The 18,978-nt window shown below is 45.1% G+C and overlaps 1 protein-coding gene and 1 pseudogene across 3 annotated transcripts in view; one reads left to right on the top strand and one right to left on the bottom strand.

The window, feature by feature from the left end:
- Window positions 1-17,947, bottom strand: part of SFXN1 (sideroflexin 1) — a 40,090-nt gene extending 22,143 nt beyond the window's left edge. Inside the window, exons 1-3 of one of the 3 annotated variants that reach the window (XM_032403748.1) lie at window positions 17,864-17,925; window positions 10,907-11,212; window positions 5,077-5,251 (exon numbers count right to left, since the gene is read on the bottom strand). In XM_032403748.1, the coding sequence (XP_032259639.1) occupies window positions 5,077-5,240 (164 nt within the window). In that variant the 5' untranslated portion in view covers window positions 5,241-5,251; window positions 10,907-11,212; window positions 17,864-17,925. Of the gene's footprint in view, window positions 1-5,076; window positions 5,252-10,906; window positions 11,213-17,288; window positions 17,461-17,863 lie in introns of those variants that run through there. The other 2 variants (XM_032403747.1, XM_032403750.1) reach the window with 2 other exon arrangements.
- LOC116632126 lies at window positions 10,840-11,649 on the top strand (annotated as a pseudogene).
- Window positions 17,948-18,978: the final 1,031 nt, after the last annotated feature.

The raw sequence follows: 18,978 nt of genomic DNA, 5'->3' as shown, positions 1-18,978 counted from the left end.
TTCCCCCCCTTCATTCTTCCCCTCCTGCTATCTTCTTTTTTTTTTTCTTAACATATATTGCATTATTTGTTTCAGAGGTACAGATCTGTGATTCAACAGTCTTGCACAATTCACAGTGCTCACCATAGCACATACCCTCCCCAATGTCTATCACCCAGCCATCCCATCCCTCCCACCCCACACCCCACTCCAGCAACCCTCAGTTTGTTTCCTGAGATTAAGAATTCCTCATATCAGTGAGGTCATATGATACATGTCTTTCTCTGATTGACTTATTTCGCTCAGCATAACACCCTCCAGTTCCATCCACGTTGTTGCAAATGGCAAGATGTCATTCCTTTTGATGGCTGCATAATATTCCATTGTATATATATGCCACATCTTCTTTATCCATTCATCTGTCGATGGACATCTTGGCTCTTTCCACATTTGGCTACTGTGGACATTGCTGCTATAAACATCAGGGTGCATGTACCCCTTCGGATCCCTACATTTGTATCTTTGGGGTAAATACCCAGTAGTGCAATTGCTGGATCGTATGGTAGCTCTATTTTCAACTTTTTGAGGAACCTCCATACTGTTTTCCAGAGTGGTTGCACCAGCTTGCATTCCCACCAACAGTGTAGGAGGGATCCCCTTTCTCCGCATCCCCACCAACATCTGTCGTTTCCTGACTTATTAATTTTAGGCATTCTGACCGGTGTGAGGTGGTATCTCATTGAGGTTTTGATTTGGATTTCCCTGATGCCGAGCGATGTTGAGCACTTTTTCATGTGTCTGTTGGCCATTTGGATGTCTTCTTTGGAAAAATGTCTGTTCATGTCTTCTGCCCATTTCTTGATTGGATCCTTTGTTCTTTGGGTGTTGAGTTTGATAAGTTCTTTATAGATTTTGGATACTAGCCCTTTATCTGATATGTCATTTGCAAATATCGTCTCCCATTCTGTCGGTTGTCTTTTGGTTTTGTTGACTGTTTCTTTTGCTGTGCAAAAGCTTTTTATCTTGATGAAGTCCCAATAGTTCATTTTTGCCCTTGCTTCCCTTGCCTTTGCCAATGTTTCTAGGAAGAAGTTGCTGCGGCTGAGGTCGAAGAGGTTGCTGCCTGTGTTCTCCTTTAGGATTTTGATGGACTCCTGTCTCACATTGAGGTCTTTCAACCATTTTGAGTCTATTTTTGTGTGTGGTGTAAGGAAATGGTCCCTTTTCATTCTGCATGTAGCTGTCCAATTTTCCCAACACCATTTGTTGAAGAGACTGTCTTTTTTCCATTGGACATTCTTTTCTGCTTTGTCAAAGATGAGTTGACCATAGAGTTGAGGGTCCATTTCTGGGCTCTCTATTTGCTTTGGGGCTTTCTATGGACTTCCCACCATCTTCACCTTGTGGGGCCGATGCCCACCCTCCAAATGACAGTCCATTCTATGCCTGGTAGAACAGTGGTCTCTCCTCTTTCAAAAGTGCCTGAGTTATGCTCATTATTTTTTTGGACAATGCTCAGAATTATTCTGTCAATTTTATAGGTGAGCACAATTGTATTTAGACTGAAACTGCATTGATTTGGAGAGAACTGACACCTCTACCATATTAAGACTTTCTATCCAGGGGCGCCTGGGTGGCTCAGTCATTAAGCGTCTGCCTTCAGCTCAGGTCACGATCCCGGGGTCCTGGGATCGAGCCCCACATCGGGCTCCCTGCTCCGTGGGAAGCCTGCTTCTCCCTCTCCCACTCCCCCTGCTTGTGTTCCTTCTCTGTGTCTCTCTCTGTCAAATAAATAAATAAAATCTTAAAAAAAAAAAAAAATTTCTATCCAGACTTACTGCATGTTGCTCCAGTTATCAAAGGCTTCTTTTAATGACCCCCCAAGTGGGCTTGGAACTGCTTCACATTTCCAGGTAAGTGTATTCCTAGATATTTTATATATAGGTATATATATATCTTTTTGGTCTTATGAATGGTATTAAAATAATATTGTCTAATTGATTATTGCTGATGTATAGGAAACTGTTGACTTTTTGTGTAGTCTACTTGTCATATTCTCTTATTTGTTCCACTGGTAGTTGATTGGTGAGAAAATCATCATTTGAAAAAAAAAAAAGAGAAAGAAATTGTCTCATATTTTTAAGATTTGTACATCTTCTTTCTTTCTTTCTTTTTTTTTTAAGTTTATTTAAGCAATCTCTACACTCAACATGTGGCTCAAATTCAGGACCCCATGCTCCACTGATAAGTCAGCCAGGCGCCCCTCTTATTTCTTTTTTATGTCTTACTGAATTGGTTAGGGATCCCAGAACAATGTTATACAATAAGGAAGATAAAGGTATCCCTGACTTGCTTCTAACTTTAAAGAGAATGCCTCCTAGAGCAAGATTTTTAGGGGCGTGTTCTTAGATGTTATAAGGTGTTATGGGAAAGAAAAAAGGCCCATGTTCAAGTTTGGGAAAATGGACTAACGGCTTTATTTACTCTAATACTTCTTGGAATTTTTCAGAAGTCAATGGGATGTGACACCCTTAAGAATAGGATGTAGGGGTGCCTGGCTGGCTCAGTCAGTGCAACTCTTGATCTCAGGGTTGTAAGTTCAAGCCCCATGTTGGGTGTGGAGATTACTTAAAAATAAAATCTTAAGGATAAAAAAAAGAATGGGCTGTAAACTTTTCCAAATTTGACTATGGAAGCCACTTTCTCTCCTCTTTCTTTCCTCCTTTCCTTCCTCCCTCCCTCCCTAGCTTTCTATCTTTCTCTCTCTCTCTCCCTCTCTGGTATTGGGGGAAATATTCCACAGGATTGCTTTTCTGCAGAACTGTCTGGGAAGTTCATTCAGCTCTACTGTTTCATCATTTAGTGTGATGCTGGCTGCTAATGTGGATGTGTATTCTTTACCATATTAAAGAAATACAATACATTATTCCTAGCTGATTAATTATTTTCTGAGAAACACATGGATAATTTAACCTTCTTTTGGGCATCTATCAAGAGTGACTTTCTTGCTTCAATCTGATAAATTATATTGATAGATGTCCTAAAATAAATCAACTTTTTATTCCTGGAATAAATCCTACTTGTTCATACTTTCATGAAAGGCTGGATTTGATGTGCTAGTATTTTATTTTGGATTTTTACGTTATTAATTTGCAAGATGGGCCACCATTTTCTTGCAGTGTACTTCTGTCATTTAGAGTATCAGTGTTGCAAATGAATTGGGAAGCATCTTCTTTTTCAAAAAATTAAATCAGCTTTACGGAGGTATAATTCAAATGCAATAAAAGTCAACCATTTTAAGAGTACGATTTGATGAGCTTTGGAAAAGGTACAGTGGTGTAGCCACCTCCAGAATCACGGGGTGGAATACTTTCATCTCCCCAAACGTTCCTGCAAGCTCCTCTGGAGTCTTTCCCCCATTTCTTGGCAACCCCTAATCCGCTTCCACTTTTACGTCTGTACTGGGAACTGACAAACTACAGCCCATGGCCTGTTTCTGAATGGCTCTTGTGCTAAGAATGGTTTTTACATTTTTAGAGGGCTGTAAATAAAAAAAAAAGCAAAAACAACAAGAATATGCAAGAGAGAATGTATGGCCTGCAAGGCAGAAAATATCTGCCACCTGGCCCTCTGCGGGAAAAGTGTGCCAACATCTGTTCTTCCCCACTGGAGGAGGGTCTCGGGTTTACTCTCCATGTCTTTGTTTCTCCTTTTCCACGGAGCCAGCTCTGTCATTAGTGCCGCCCACTGCCCCCGTCTTGCTCTTACAGTGTTAGCTTCTTTGCAGTGTTTTTATGTCTTCTTTTCAACTCCTCTCGCTGTCTTTTCCTCTGCACCTCTCCTTTTTATGGCTTTTGTTCCAGATTCATCGAACATTTCCTTTCCTGAATCCCTGACATGCGCTTTGCTCTTCCTCTGCCTGTTCTTCAGCACTTTCGCATAAGGTTCCAAGATGTCCTGTTGCTCGGCTCTCCTCTCCTGATGCGCGGGCCCATGCTAAGATCTGGCCAGCCTGTGTTTGATGACAAACTTTACAGACTGCCCTTTGCCCTTGGTTCCTTCCCTAACCTCCCACGTGAGCGTCAAAGACCACTCCCCCAACGCGGCTCCAGATCTCAGCTACTGGCTGACCCTCCCCTAGAGCAGGAGGCTGTAAACTAGTGTCTATGGCCTGTCTGCCTCGCTTGCTAAGAGTGGCTTTTCATTTTTTAAAAGGATTTTTAAAAAAATAAAAAATAAAAACCCAAAACAAAAACAAAAAACTAAGAAAACTACGGGGCAGAAACCCTCTGTGGCCTACAAAGCCTGAAATATTTCTTTTTTTTTTTTTAAAGATTTTATTTATTTATTTGACAGAGAGAGAGATAGTGAAAGCAGGAACTCAAGCAGAGGGAGTGGGAGAGGGAGAAGCAGGCTTCCTGCGGAGCAGGGAGCCCGATGCAGGGCTCGATCCCAGGACCCCGGGATCATGACCTGAGCCGAAGGCAGATGCTTAACGACTGAGCCACCCAGGCGCCCCCTGAAATATTTCTTATGTGGTCTTTTATGGAGACGGCTGTGACCACTGCCTTATTAGAGCATCTCTCTTCTGACGTCATGACTGGCTCTTTGAATTGATGAACTGCAGCCCAAACCTACAAACCTGCCACCAGCATCTTTCCAGCTGAGCTCCTACCTGCGAGGTTTATTCATTGAGGCTTTATTTCAGAAGCAACCAACCTACTCTAATTCTTGACAGCTTGCTTTCCGCACGAGGTTATCTCCATCCGGGGACAGAAAGATGCATGGGGGGCTATTGACCCAGGGACGTACTGGGGTGAGGAGGCAGAGCACTGGGAAAGGGGACCTCACAGATCGGTACCTAGGAGTTGGAGGGATGGCTGTCTTATTTTCAGGTCACTGTGAACCCCGGATATCTGCATTAAGGCTCAGCCTCAGGGGATAAAACACATCTTCCTATTTCCTCTTTTTTTTGGTAAAGAGGATTCCATTGCAAAAAAAAAAAGTTGTAAAATCACTAAGTGAAGGTTTAAAGACAATAGGTTAACATGATGACCTATTACCGTATTAATCAAAAAGTATAATCATTAATGTTACCTGTAATCATGCACTACTTTTCTTGCATTCTCTAGTTGTTCATTGGTTAACAGGATATTCCTGGGATCTGTTACAGTGAAGAAATGATTGGCTCGCCCAACAAAGGTGCTTTGATCCCATCGAGGTTCCTTGATGTTAATGTTTGGTGGAAGTTCTCCAGACATCGTCCTGGACTCTAGGGGGTCAAAAAGACAAGTCTAGTCAAGACTTACAATGTTGCTACACATTTTAGAAACTCTATAGTCACATTAATTTCCAGCTGAAAATTTATGTACATTCCTCTTTATAAAAATAACTTTGCTATAAACGGCAGAAAGACAATCTAACTCCAAAGTTACTTTGTCCATAAATCCCAACTGATCTTAACCAAATTTCAATAATTTCCCACATATTTCTCCTGATAGATACATGGTATTTCATCATTCCTTAACTTTTGGAAGCCTAGAAATACTCTAGAAAAAGTAGAAATAGAAAAAGTTAAAAATAACATCAGCAGTAACAGGATCTGAAGTTTGAAACCCCTTTTCTGGGTGCAACAACCAACGCCAAACTACTACTCCATTCTGGTCTACTAACTGTGTTATTTCTACCGGTAGAAGTGACTAATTATGTAAAAAGCGTTGGTTACATGCTAAAAATTCCACAATTAGAAAAAGACTCAGATTCAGTCAGCCTTGTTCAACATATAAACCACCAAACAAAAATGCAAACTTATGTTCCTCAATCCAACAGGGACATGGTGGGAAAAACACATTCGGACAAGCCCACAAATATGAGTAACACTATGGCGTATCATTTCCCTCATGTGATACCTATTTTATAGCTAAGAACCATTACTATTTTCCCAAAAGTAACTACTTTCTTTCTCTGAGTGATACACACTTATTTTTAGAACTGCACTGTATTATTGTAGAAAATATAGAACAAAAAACCAAAATCTCTGATAATTTAGCCACACTGAGATAACCATCCTTTATGTTTTGGTAATGCCTTGCAGACATTTTTTATACACATCATATAAATAAAAAATAAAGTTGATATCATACTCTGTATTTTAATTTCCTGATTTTTTTTTTTTTTTTTGGCGCTTACTTCATGAGCATTCCCCATGGCACTAAATATTCATTTTAGGTATGTAACAACACCTTTAATGTCTAAATCATTTCCAGTTTTTCACCATGATAAATAATGTATCCTTGTCTATGATCTTTTCCCTCAAAGCTGGTGATCTCCTTAGACTAGATCTCTCTGTGTGACATTAGCAGACTGAAGGACCGAATCACTATGAAGGCTTCAAACCACTGCTTTTTTATTCCTGTTTCCCTTCCCTACATTTCTAATATCAGTTCGAATAGCAGCTTTCTTTTCCAGGTCATTTTTCACGAAGTTATTTTTTAGTGCTTCTCAAGTTCTTAGGTACCTTAAGATGCCAAGTGCAGATGGTAGGCACTCTTGTCATTTATACTTTCTCAAAATCTCAAACTAATAAGTATCATAGCCCACTGGATCAAACTCGAGCACGTTAGGACAAGAGATGTGAGGGATCCAGTGCCTGTGAAACAGCTGGTCGGTGAGACTGAGAAAGTCAGCCCTGCTACTCATAAAGCCACAGCTGGAATAACAAGCACGGATAAAGCCAGCTGCAAGGTTACTGGGAAACCATATCACTCCCAAGGTCACAGCTATAAAGTGTCATAACACTGCCCTTCTTTGGATGACTACTGCTTTCTTATCTCACCAAGACATTGTGTCTTCTATAATCTTTGCTATTTGAATTCAAAACAGAAAGAATGAAACATCCCACTCCGGACAATGAAAAGGAGCCTGGATTTCCAGCACAGGTGTGGAGCTTAAGATTAGGGAGTTTCTGGACACGACATTCCACAATTTTCTTAACTTTGTAATTTCCAAGGAAACAGGGCAATGGGGCCACGTCACAGTCTAGACCTTAACACCCAGCCCTGGTTTAAGCCAATCAAAATATTGCTTCACTAAGCTTCCTTGAAAGTCCACTGTTCTCCAAGATGCTCTAAAAGCTTTATCTCCTCCTTTGTTGGCAAGACACACTCTGTTCCTCTGGTCTGCGGTCTCCCTCGATGCAAGAAGCCAATGAGCATGACTTTGTCAGACTACAGGTTTGTCCCTGCTGGGTTTTGGCTGATTGAGCTGTGGTAAGAGAAACATCTGAATTTCAAATTAGGACACATCAACATCATGGGCATCAAGTCCAGGGATACAAGAAATACAATGTACATCAAAGAGCTGTGCCATTGTATGAGAAATGTCTAAATTTTGAATTAGAATACGTCAAATGTGTTATTTATAACACTTGCAAAAAAGCAAAACAAAATCTCCAATTCACATTCAGGACAGCAGTAGTTTTTAGACGTGTCTGCAGAGACCTGGGGCCCTGCTGAGATCCTTAGTGCCCCCCAGGGAATGGAGTGGATTCAGCAGGTGGGGTTACAGCAAAGGAGGCTGACAAGGAGTGACCAGCCGGAGAAAAAGCAAGGAGAGCATGGTGTCCTGCAAGACAGTCTCTCCGTAGTCCAACTGGCCAAAAGGAAGAACACCTTGGTAGGTGGTGACTCCCATGTTGGGATAGTGAAGAGAGGAGCATACAACCCTGAGGGGCCAGTCTAGGGGTGGGGGACACTGCAGAGATGGTTGTCTTGGCAAGTTCTAAAAATTCTGACCATGGTGGTAGCAAGTAGGGAGAGACTGCACACACACATCACACGTCCCTCTGCAAAGACAATTACTATCTCCCGTCTTGAGGTTCAGATTCCGTAGGCCTAGCAAGAGGCGGGCGTGGGACTGTGCCGGCGCTCTGGCCCGGCCCTCCTGCAGTCTGGGCACCAGGCTGTGGCTGTACGTGCAGCTGGAGCGGCTTCCTTCCTGGCGTTTCTCTGCGCTGCCTATGCCGCCCCTCAGGCCTGAGCAATCACTGTGTTCCCCGGTGGATATCTGATACGGACTGTTCTCATAAAACTGAGTACCCAGTAATCTTTCTTGCCTTCAAGTACAACCCTCACCATCACTACTTGTCCTTACACCTAACATACATCATCCCCCAAATTAACACGTTGCATTCACAGAATCCTAGTTCTTCATAACAAACCATCTCCAATTTGTGAAATAGAAAGCAACATTTAGGTCAAGTTGCCACAAACAGGATCTGGGTTTAAAACCTGGTTACTTTATAAAATCAAAACGTCCTAATCGCGTAAGAGCTGGATAGGGTCTTTAAAAAGACCTACCATTTTTAACTGCACCATACAGATGAGGAAACAGAGGCCCGGGGGGGGGGGGGGGGGGGTGTGCAAATAACCCACGCAGGTGGTGTGACTGGTGCCGGTGGCAGAAGAAAAGCGGCAGGACCACAGCAGGACTGCACTCCTGGGCACTGGTCTGCCAGTTCCCTCTTTCTCCTCTACCCACTTTCTGTTAGCTATGCTCCCCTCAAAGTATACCAACTAATGCCCGCACAGAACTGGTCTCTTTGAGGCCCTCTTTTTCCCTCTAATGCAAACGTTCCTACCGACACCGTGAAGTTCTGCACTACAAGGAGCCTGTGGCGACTCTGGAGCACGTGAGCAAGAGGGCTGTGGAGGCCTCACAAGGTCTTTCTTTAACAGGCAAAGAAAAAGGAGAGAAATGGGGGAGAGGAACCTCAACATGTCTGGAGTTTGTATTACAGGCAAGGAACTGGGCTAGATGCTTGCCTAAGAGTGCAAGCCCCTACTATGTGCCTGTGGCAGAACATTCTATCTCAGTTCTCATGATAGTGTGCTCTATGAATACTGTACCATTTTTATGGAAGACGAAAGTAAGAATCTGAGATGTTGCTCCCAACTAAACCTTATCTACCCAGCAAGAGAAGGAGGAGGCTGATCTTCAGACTCCAGGCCAAGCCCACCCAAACCTCAACACTGAAAGCATACATCGATGGGCCCTGTATGGACCTCTGGTAGGCTGAATAATGCCTCTTCCCCAAGATGTGCACATCCTATCCTGACACACTGGGAATATGTCACCTTCTGTGGCAAAGGGACTTTGTTGGTGTGATTAAGTTAAGGATCTTGAGACTGGGAAACTACCCTGGCTTATTCAGGTGGGCCTGATGTAATCACAAGAGCCCCTACAAGAGCAAGAGGAGGGCAGGAGAGGCAGAGTCTGAGGAACAGATGTGAGACAAGCAGAGACTGGGGTGATGTGGGGCAGTGAGCCAAGGAGTGTGGGCAGCCTCTGGAAGCTGGAAAAGGCAAAGAGCCTCCAAAAGTAACACAGACTCATTTTAGACTTCCGACCTCCAGAACTATAGGTTAATGTACTATTTTACAACTACTAACTTTGTGGTTATTTGTTATAGCAGCAATAGGAAACTAATACAGCACTATTTTCCCTACTTAGAAAGGATTTCAAATAACACTATATACTGGTATATGAAATACCAACTAGCCTTGATAATCTGTCTCTGCCTCTACGAATTTCAAAAACATAAAGCCTACTCAGAAACGCCATATTAACATTCTTACAAAGACAGCTGATCTCAAGCCAGGTAAAATTTTAATTATTAACTGTGACTCCCATGTTTCAATTAGACAAGGCTTTTCATGCATGAACCTTCAAGCACACTTCACTTTCTCAACTCTAAATAAATCAACCAGTATCTATAATCAGGAGTCCTACTTTCATTTTTTCTTTTTCTTTTTAAAAATTTGTGTCCTATTCCACATTAAACAGTGGGACCATGAGTGGTCCCACCAAGGCCCTGGGGTACTCGTCTCCCTCCTGTCCATCCCCAGGCCTGGGTGCTCTGATTGCGGACCAAGCAGCAGCTCTTTGTGCATTGAGTCAGGGTGCTGGAGAAGGGGGCACTGAGGTGCTGCTGGGGACCCCTCTCATCAGCATCGCAGGCAGCTGCATTTTGTACCCGGAGCTGGCTGAGGGAGGAGGCTGAAGCTCACCTGGGCCTCTGACCCTGCAGCCACCTACAGGGCGAACGTGCCCACATGGCCTTTGCCACCACGTGGGGGGTCCCTGGGGCATGCCCCCTTTCCACCTGCTGGCTGGGCCATGGCAGGGCCTGACTGCTTGGTCAAATCACTGTGTCCTGGGCGCCCACTGGCTGGTGGGCAGCATTGGTTCCTGCATACTTGGGGGTAGCTATTTGGGTCAGAGGGTTGGGGGTGCCAGAGCCACTTCAGGCACCTTTGTGAGGAGGAAGGCAAGTCCCCAGGGGTGGGAGAGGTAGGAACTGGTTTGGTTTCATCGCAGTCTCGTTCAGCCATGAAGTGTGCAGCTGTCTGGAGGTTTGCGGTTCCTGGGCTCGCTCCCTCACCCTGCCCAGGGTGAACCTGGTCAAAGATCAGACACCTTTATAGAAAGTTGTTCTCAAACACAGCTGAGCACATAGTTCTGGCAGTTTTATAACAGGTACTCATCAACTAGGAATTTCTGCAGAGAACACTGGACGAAGTCATTATGTTGTACAACTTTATGATGATACTGGGGACAGCAGGAATTATCAAGAAGCCAAAATGGTTCAAAAGAAAGTTTCAGAGAGGGGTGCCTGGGTGGCTCAGTCGGTTAAGCACCCAACTCTTGATTTCGGCTCAGGTCATGATCTCAGGGAGGTGAGATCGAGCCCCATGTTGGGCTCTGTGCTGGGCGTGGAGTCCGCTTAAGATTCTCTCTTTCCCTCTCCCTCTGCCCCTCCCCTTGCTCATGCTCTCTTCCTCTCTCAAAAAAAGAAAAAAAAGTTTCAGAGAACAACATATATATCTTTGGATCGCAGAAGTAGCATGGATAAGGAAAAATGCCATACCTTAAAGGGACAGACTGCACAGCAGACCAAAGACTGTGTTCAAGAATGTGTGAGTTGCCCGGCTTTATCACACCGGAAGCGAGTGAAAGATGCCATGTCGAGAATCACAAGACTTCAGTGGGAGGCTATTCCCTTTGCACGTCTACCTAAGGCTTTGACAGTTGTGCGCAACTGCTGAAACATCTTCCGAAATTCGGAGAGGCCATGAAGAGAGACAGGAGGGGTGGAGCATCACAGCCACAGGGGGACTAAGTGAAGAGCTTCCCCAGCAGGAACTTACGAGCCAGTTACCAGCTGGTTTGATAACTGCAGATGGTCAACAGCAAAATGTTAAGGTTTACACCACATCATCTTGGCACATTTCTGATGTTCAAGAGATTCAGCTTTCATGATCTGAACTGATGGAACAGGGGGTGCTAAAGAGGGACAGAGGCTGTTAAGAGTCCAGAACAGAGACATGACAGGGAAATGGCTGGTAAAGTGACCTGCTTGTATACTTGAATAGCTGTAAGGAGCTTCCTGAAGTTTCACCAGTTGAGGTATTAATTCTGACTTAAGAATCTTTTCCATGAGTAATTTTATAGAAAAATTTGTATTTTAAAGGTATTAAAATATTTTTTGTAGGAGAAAAAAAAAAGTGAGATTTTAAAAAGTTTTCTGTGGTTGACTGACATCACTTTGCTATCAGAAGATACTCAAGGCTTTATCACTTAAAGACAAAATCACTTACAATGAACTCAGGATGTGGCTATCTGGGATCATTAATTATTAGAGAATTAGATTGCATTTATTTTTTTTTTTTTTTAAGATTTTATTTATTTATTTGAGAGAGAGAGACTGAGAGAGAGAGCACATGAGAGGGGGGAGGGTCGGGAGGGTCAGAGGGAGAAGCAGACTCCCTGCCGAGCAGGGAGCCTGATGGGGGACTCGATCCAGGGACTCCAGGATCATGACCTGAGCCGAAGGCAGTCGCTTAATTGAGCCACCCAGGCGCCCCTAGATTGCATTTAAATGGGTCATTTCTAGGGGCGCCTGGGTGGCTCAGTTGTTAAGCATCTGCCTTTGGCTCCGGTCATGATCCCGGGGTCCTGGGATCGAGCCCCGCATCGAGCCCCGCATCGAGCCCCGCATCGAGCCCGGCATCGGGCTCCCTGCTCAGCAGGGAGCCTGCTTCTCCTGCTCCCTCTGCCTGCCGCTCCCCCTGCTTGTGCGCTCCCTCTCTGACAAATGAATAAATAAAATCTTAAAAAAAAACGAGTGATTTCTAAAGAGATTATTTTACATATTATATATGTTGATTCATTAATTGACCCCTGAAAGGGGACAGAAATAATCTCTTAGGAAAATAACTTAAAATTCAATCTCTAGGCTAAGGTTTTATATATAGTCTCAGAGAGCCTCATCAAAATAAATTTCTCCAAGTCTTTTTATTCATTCATTCACAAATAAAATTACTTTATGCATTCAATATCCACTGAAGGCCTCTCTTGTCTAACACTGGCTTGATCCTGGGTTTGGAAAGACCCAAAACACAGTAAACAGTAAATTGAAAAACAATCATATTTTAATGAATACAACCTAAATTTTCCCCCCAAAACTTGTAGACATGCTTCACACATAGAGCTTACTGTGTATGGACATCACTTAACTCTGATGATAAAGTCTTCAACTGAGTTATCAGATCACTAATCTTGCTGAATGACTCTGGTATCCAAATCCATGCACTTTTCAAAATAACCATTATTTCAATGGAGTAAGCCTGCTCTGAAATCCGTAATAACCAAGTTGCAGAGTTTATAAGCTTTTTTTTTTTTTAAGATTTATTTTTAGGGGCACCTGGGTGGCTCAGTTGGTTGAGCAACTGCCTTCGGCTTGGGTCCTGGGATCGAGCCCTGTGTCAGGCTCCCTGCTCAGTGGGGAGTCTACTTCTCCTTCTCCCTGCTGCTTCCCCTGCTCATTCTCTCTCTCAAATAAATAAATAAAATCTTTTTTAAAAAAAGATTTGTTTTTAGAGAGAGAGACATAGCAGGCATGTGGGGGGAAGGGCAAAGGGAGAGAGACTCCTAAGCAGACTCCACGCTGAGTGCCGAGCTGCACTTGGGGCTTGATCTCACATCCCCGAGATCAAGACCTGAGCTGAAACCATAAAGTGCGCTCAATCGACGGTACCACCCATGTACTTGCTCCAAGTTTATAAACTTTTAAAGCCCAAATGAGTGCCGCGGCAAAGATTTTCTACTCATAACACAGTAATACATTATAGGTTTACTGGCAATATTAATGAACTCCATCTTACCCCAAGTCACTATTTAAACTACATCACAATCTTCATGAACAATTCTGGGAGGGCACTTCTGCCTTCCTTGTAGGTTAGATGTCCCACAGTCAGTGCACAGCTATGCAAGGGTAAAGACCACCCCCTTGTTCCTAGGCCCAGGACCACCTCCCACCACATATAAGCCTCATGGCTGGTGAAGTCTGCACTGATTAGGCAATGGTGATCAGTTTCCTTTCCAAATAAGTTCACTGAAAGAGCTGGTGAGCTGAGCTTGAATTCCTGGCTCCAAGCTGTACCTTCCCAACTGTTCTGTAACTGGGGATGCCTGGATGGAGGGAAGGAAGGAAGTGGTGTGTACTGCTCAGGCGACTGTTTGTGGAGACAGCAGATCCGAGCTCACATCCCAGCTCCACCAATGACTCTGTGACCTTGTATACATTAGCCCACTGCTCCAAGTTCCTGGATCGTTATCAACAAAATTAGGATACTACTTCATAATAACCACTAACTTAATAACCTTATATTCTAAGAGCTTTTCTTGTATGATTATCTCATCTAACCCTCACAATAGTTCAGTTTCCAAGGGTGGGTAGCAAACTTGATCAAGTAAGTAGGGGTGGCAGAATGTGAACCTAAGTTGTCCAGCTCCAGAACCCAGCTCGCTGGAGAAGCAGTTGTGACCAGGAAAGTATTTTCCTGGAGATTCTGATTCAGTAGAGCTCTGGTGGGGCCTAGGAATTAGATTTTTAAGAAGTACACCAGGGGTATCCTATGATTAGGTAAGTTTGGGAGAATTATGCTGGAAAGAACATAAAAATAATAAATAAATAATGACCCAATCCCCTGCCAGTTGCGGGATGATGCAGGGCCAGTACGGATATTTAGATGACTCCCTGGCTGTTAATGCTGGTTGCTTGGCCTGTTCTTTCTGGCAGGTTCCTGTTGAGGCTAGCTCCCTGCCCTGTGGCCTGGTCCTGTGAGCACCTACCCTGACAACCTTTGGAATCAGAACTGGACTGGACCAAACGCAGTGTGGACTGGACTCCTGATTCTGTCACTTCCTTTCTAGGCATGTCACCAGGTGAGTCACTTCACATCTCTGAGCCTCAATATTTTTATCTATAAGATAGAGGAAAGAGTTGGGTCACAGAGTTGGTAAGATTAGTAAGCTGAGGTGTACAAGACAGCTTTTAAACCTTTATTAATTGTAAAATGCTAAACAAAGGTAGGGCACATGTCTAACGAGCCAGTTCCCCATGAGTGGGAGCTCCTGTCCTCACTGGCTGAAGTCCTGCCCATAAATGCAGTTGCTGCTGGTGGTGGTGCTGATGGGGTTGGGGAAGAAATGGACTGGAGCTTGGCTGCCTGAAGAAGATGATCAGAAATGTCTAACAAAAATCACTTTTCTTTCCAACTTTTAGCTACATGCCAAGAAAATGCTTAAATTGGCAAAAAACTTTTCTTCCAAAATTTTGCAGGTAACAAGTTAGCAGAGAATGTGCTTTTCATCACGGACTTATTAACAAAGACCTTTAACCCTGAATAAAAATTAACAATGGAAATTAAATTATTAAACTGGAAATTTGCTAGTAATTAAAACAACTTTGAAAGAGGTTTGAAAGAGGTAAGAAAGCCAGGTCGCCCTGTTTGTTTACTTAGGGCCAAGCAGGTGCGAAACACCCCGCCAACGTCACTGTCTGGGGGACATGACTGAGTGCCCATTATGTGCCAGACACTAGGCTTTCCAGGCATTATGAGATGCCAAATCCTCATTTCAGTCCTCCAAGAAAATGTCCCTTATTTGTAGAGCTGCTCAGAAAAATCAAGCATCACCCGAAAGATGGCAAAGCCCGGAAGCGCTGCTTCTGTCCGACTTTCCGCCACGCTTCTGACCCTTGGGAGGCCAGGGATGATGTGGCTGCCAAGGGCAATCACCCTAACTAGAGGAGCCTAAATAGCACATTTACTAATTTGTTTAGCTTTGGGCTGCTTGTCCACACACCCCATTCCTTTCTCATGGGCATGGCCACACAGGAGATCAAATTACAGACCAGAAAGCTGAATCCTGGGCAAAGAGTCTACTCCTTCAAAGTGAATTTCCACTCGTCAATGGCTTTCTGTTGCATACTCTTCTCTATTCTAGGGGTCTCTTCTAGAATCAAGAAGACATGGAGAATTATTGCCTTCTGCCTGTCTCCCTGCCGGCATCCTCCTCACCCCCTATCTCCCACCCCACAATGCAGACCTCACTCTTGGATTTAACTTGAGAACATCCCAGTGACAATGCAAACATCGGCCGTATTTCAGTCCTTAAGATCAACTTTGGGCTTGGGTTTCTTAATCACTTTCTTAGGATGGGTGAAGTTCTCATCCATTATTTTTTAATTGGTTTTTACTTGAGATGGTGGCATCAGCCCATAAAAATGTTAAAATACTACCAAACTGTAGTATTTTGGATGAATTCAGTTGAGTATTTATTTTACTACCCACTTTAAAGAGTCAAATCAGGTTACGTATAATGTCTCTGAAAACATTTGACAAAGTAATAGTTAACTAAAAACTTAGTAACTTTGAACTTTGTATAGTTACGTGTAGGTTTGATACGTATTCTAACTTAATAATTTTTCACATTCTAGATAAGTCAGCCTTTTTCTTTTTTATGACTTATTGCTACTGATTTCTCACCTTTAACCTCACACAAAGGGTCAGTTCCACCCATGATTATATTCCAACTAAATATATCTGACCACTGCTTGCACAGTAGGATGGATGTAGATACCATATTTTATTCTAAGGTACTGGAGAGCAAAAAGTTTGGATGATGGACAGGCTTTTAAGATCACTGCTGCTCTGGATGTCCTCTAAGCTTTCTCCCCAGGAAGTAAAGGGGGGGGAATGCTTCCTCTCAGTTGGCACCTCTCTATACCCATCCACATGAGATTTCATAAACATTCTACAGAGTATTAAGAGCATTCTAAATATCTGACTGACCCTGAAGTATAGCCAGCCTTTCCTATACAGGTTCCTCTCTGACAGCTACAACCACAGATACTGTCCCTTTCCAGAAGGCCCATGGGCTTAAAAACCTGCACACTCAATCTAACACTTGAATGCATACTTGGAGCAATTATACGTAGGGCTAGGCGAGATAGGAACAGATAGATCTTTCCTTCCAAACTGTCATTTTTGCAAGCTAGACACCTGCAGTCCTGAAGGGAGAAAGGACCTGCTTGAGGTCCCAGAACTTCTTGATAGAGCTTCCACTCATCCTCCCGAAGAGTTCCACTCTCATCTTATATATCTTGTATGTCAAGTCTGAGTCCAGCACCATAAGAGCTGCAAAGGCTCCTTATTTACCTGCATACCCACTTCCCACCTATTACAATGCCTGGAAACTGGGGATGGACAATGGAAGAGAAAATCAAGAGGCGCCCAAGTCAAAAACTAGAGGACAAGGTAGAAGAAGTAATTATGAGTTTGAGAAAAGTACAAACAAAATGCAGTGGGGGTTCAGAAGGCAGGTGTCCATGAAGTGGTTGAATGCCTGAGCTCTGAAGTCACTCAGAAGTAGGCTTTTTCATTCAGGCACTCAATAAATATTCACTGAGGGTCTACCTGGTACAGGCAATTGATGGATAGGTGAGCAAGACAAAAATAGGCCCTGGTCGCAAGATGAGAAAAAAACGAGCAAGGAAACACAGTTAATTTCAACTTATGACAAATGGTATGAAAGAAAAATCACAGGGGTAGTCTAACAAAAAATGCGTGCATGAGGGGGCAATTTTAGACAACACAGTCAAGGAAAAGCATCTTTGAGCAAGTAACATTTAAGCTGAGACTTGGCCTTGCTCTACAGACGGCCAACTGGGTGACCCTGCGCGTGTCACTCAACCTCTCTGAGTACCAGCTTTCAAATCGGGATTATGAACGCAAAACCAAGAACCTCACAGGGCTGGAAGAATGTAAAAGTCAATGAACCTAAGTCACCTGCATGCACTTAGTGGATGCCTTGGTTGTCATTCTGGGAAGGTTAGAGACCTGTGACATGTGGGAAAGATCAAGAGAGGATGGAGATGCAAGGTCGGTCCGGGACCACTCTCTCACCTATCTCTTTCCTCCAAGATTGCGGGTTCCAGGGCAGGGGACAGGTGGTCTCCTCTCTGACCCTGGAGCCCCGCTCTGCGCCACGAGGAGAAGCCAAGAGCTAGGAGTGTGGGGGCACGGGGGTCGGTAACACCCGGTCGCCAGGCAATCACTCGCGCTCGTAGCATGGTGGCCTGTCCCCGCGGCAGCCATTTTGGGTGTCCTCACCGCGGGGAGTTTCGTCACGCGGCCGCCGGGCACAGCGTGGCAGGGCGCGTGCCGGCGTGGATGGGTGAGCCCCTTCCCATCCCGGGCGAGAAGCACTCCACCACCCGGGCTCAGGGGGACCTCAGGGGCAGGTCAGGCTGCTGCAGGCGGGGAAGCTGCCAGGCAGCGGGAGGGTAGGGGTCCCCAAGATGCGCGGACCGCTCCCCCCACCCCGGCCCCGGTATCCCCGGCAGGGCGCGGGGGCTCCTGACATCCCGCCCGGGGGGGGTCTCCGCGCCGCCGCCCCGCGAGCGCGCGCCCCCGCCCCGGCCCTCGCCTCTCCGCGCTCTCACCACCCAGCCCGGCCCGGCCCGCCGCCCGCGACTCACCGCTCCCCGCCGCCCGCGCCGCTCGCAGGACCCGCTCAGCGCCGCCTGCGCCGCCACCGGAAGCGCTTCTCCCGCCAGAGCGGCCCCGCGCGCCGCCGCCGCCCGGTGCGCGCCCTCGGAGCGCGCCCTCGGAGCGCGTCCCCGTGCGGAGCGAGGCGGCCGCGTGGAGCCCCGGACCCGCCCCGGAGTCGCGGAGCTCTCCGCCCAGCCCCGCGCCGCGCCCCGCGCGCTCCCCCGTGCCCGCGCTTTCGCGGCTAGCTCCTCCCCGCTCTCTGTCACCGTGGTGAACTCCCAACTTCTTCCTCGCCGCTTGCGAGGCCCTCTCCGCTCAGGCCAATGCCATTGCTTTCCGTTTGGGTTTCCCCGAGGGGACCACCCCTTCCTCGATCATTTCTTTATTGCCAGGGTCTTGCAGAGAGTCCGCAGCCACCCATTCACTCACTCATTTGTTCATTTAAAGCCGTGTTTCCCAAAGTGTGGAGTTTGGCACCGGTGGTGCCACAAGGCAATTTTAGGCGGCACAAAGGCCACGAACTGACTTATGTCTTTAAAAGAATGGCTCTGGCTACTGTGTGGAAAACAGGCCATAGGGGAGGTGATGCGGGGGCAGAAAGACGCCAGGAGGGAGGCTACCGGGTTGGCTTGGATCCGGTTGATAACAGATGAGGTGGTGAGAATTATTGGGTTCTTGGGTATATCTTGGGGGCAGATGAAATCTAATATATGGTGAATTACATCGTGTTCATGGAGAAGAAGATTCCATTTTTAAAGTCACAAATTCTTCCTCAAATAACCTATAAATACAATGCAATTCCAAACAAAATTCTGACAAATCTAGTGTAGGAGTGTGTATGTACAACTTGATGACTATAAAGTGTATATGGAAAAATAAAGAACCAGAAATAGCCAAAACAATTTTGAAGAAAAAGAGTAAGGTGGAGTGACTCATCCTATAAATACAGGGTGGTAGTGTGTTCGTGCAGAGATCAACAAATAGCTTAGTGCAGCCACATAGGGATACCTGACATGGACCCTGCTCATATAGAGATGTGCTCTGAGCTGGCATCCCAAGTGAGGGGGCAAAGATAAAGATTCACTAAATAATACTGGGACAA

Source organism: Phoca vitulina, unplaced genomic scaffold (assembly GCF_004348235.1).
Source record: "Phoca vitulina isolate PV1807 unplaced genomic scaffold, GSC_HSeal_1.0 scaffold6, whole genome shotgun sequence".
Lineage (NCBI taxonomy): Eukaryota > Metazoa > Chordata > Mammalia > Carnivora > Phocidae > Phoca > Phoca vitulina.
The sequence above is the reverse complement of the archived record's forward strand: the minus strand, read 5'-3'. Positions and strand labels throughout refer to the sequence as shown.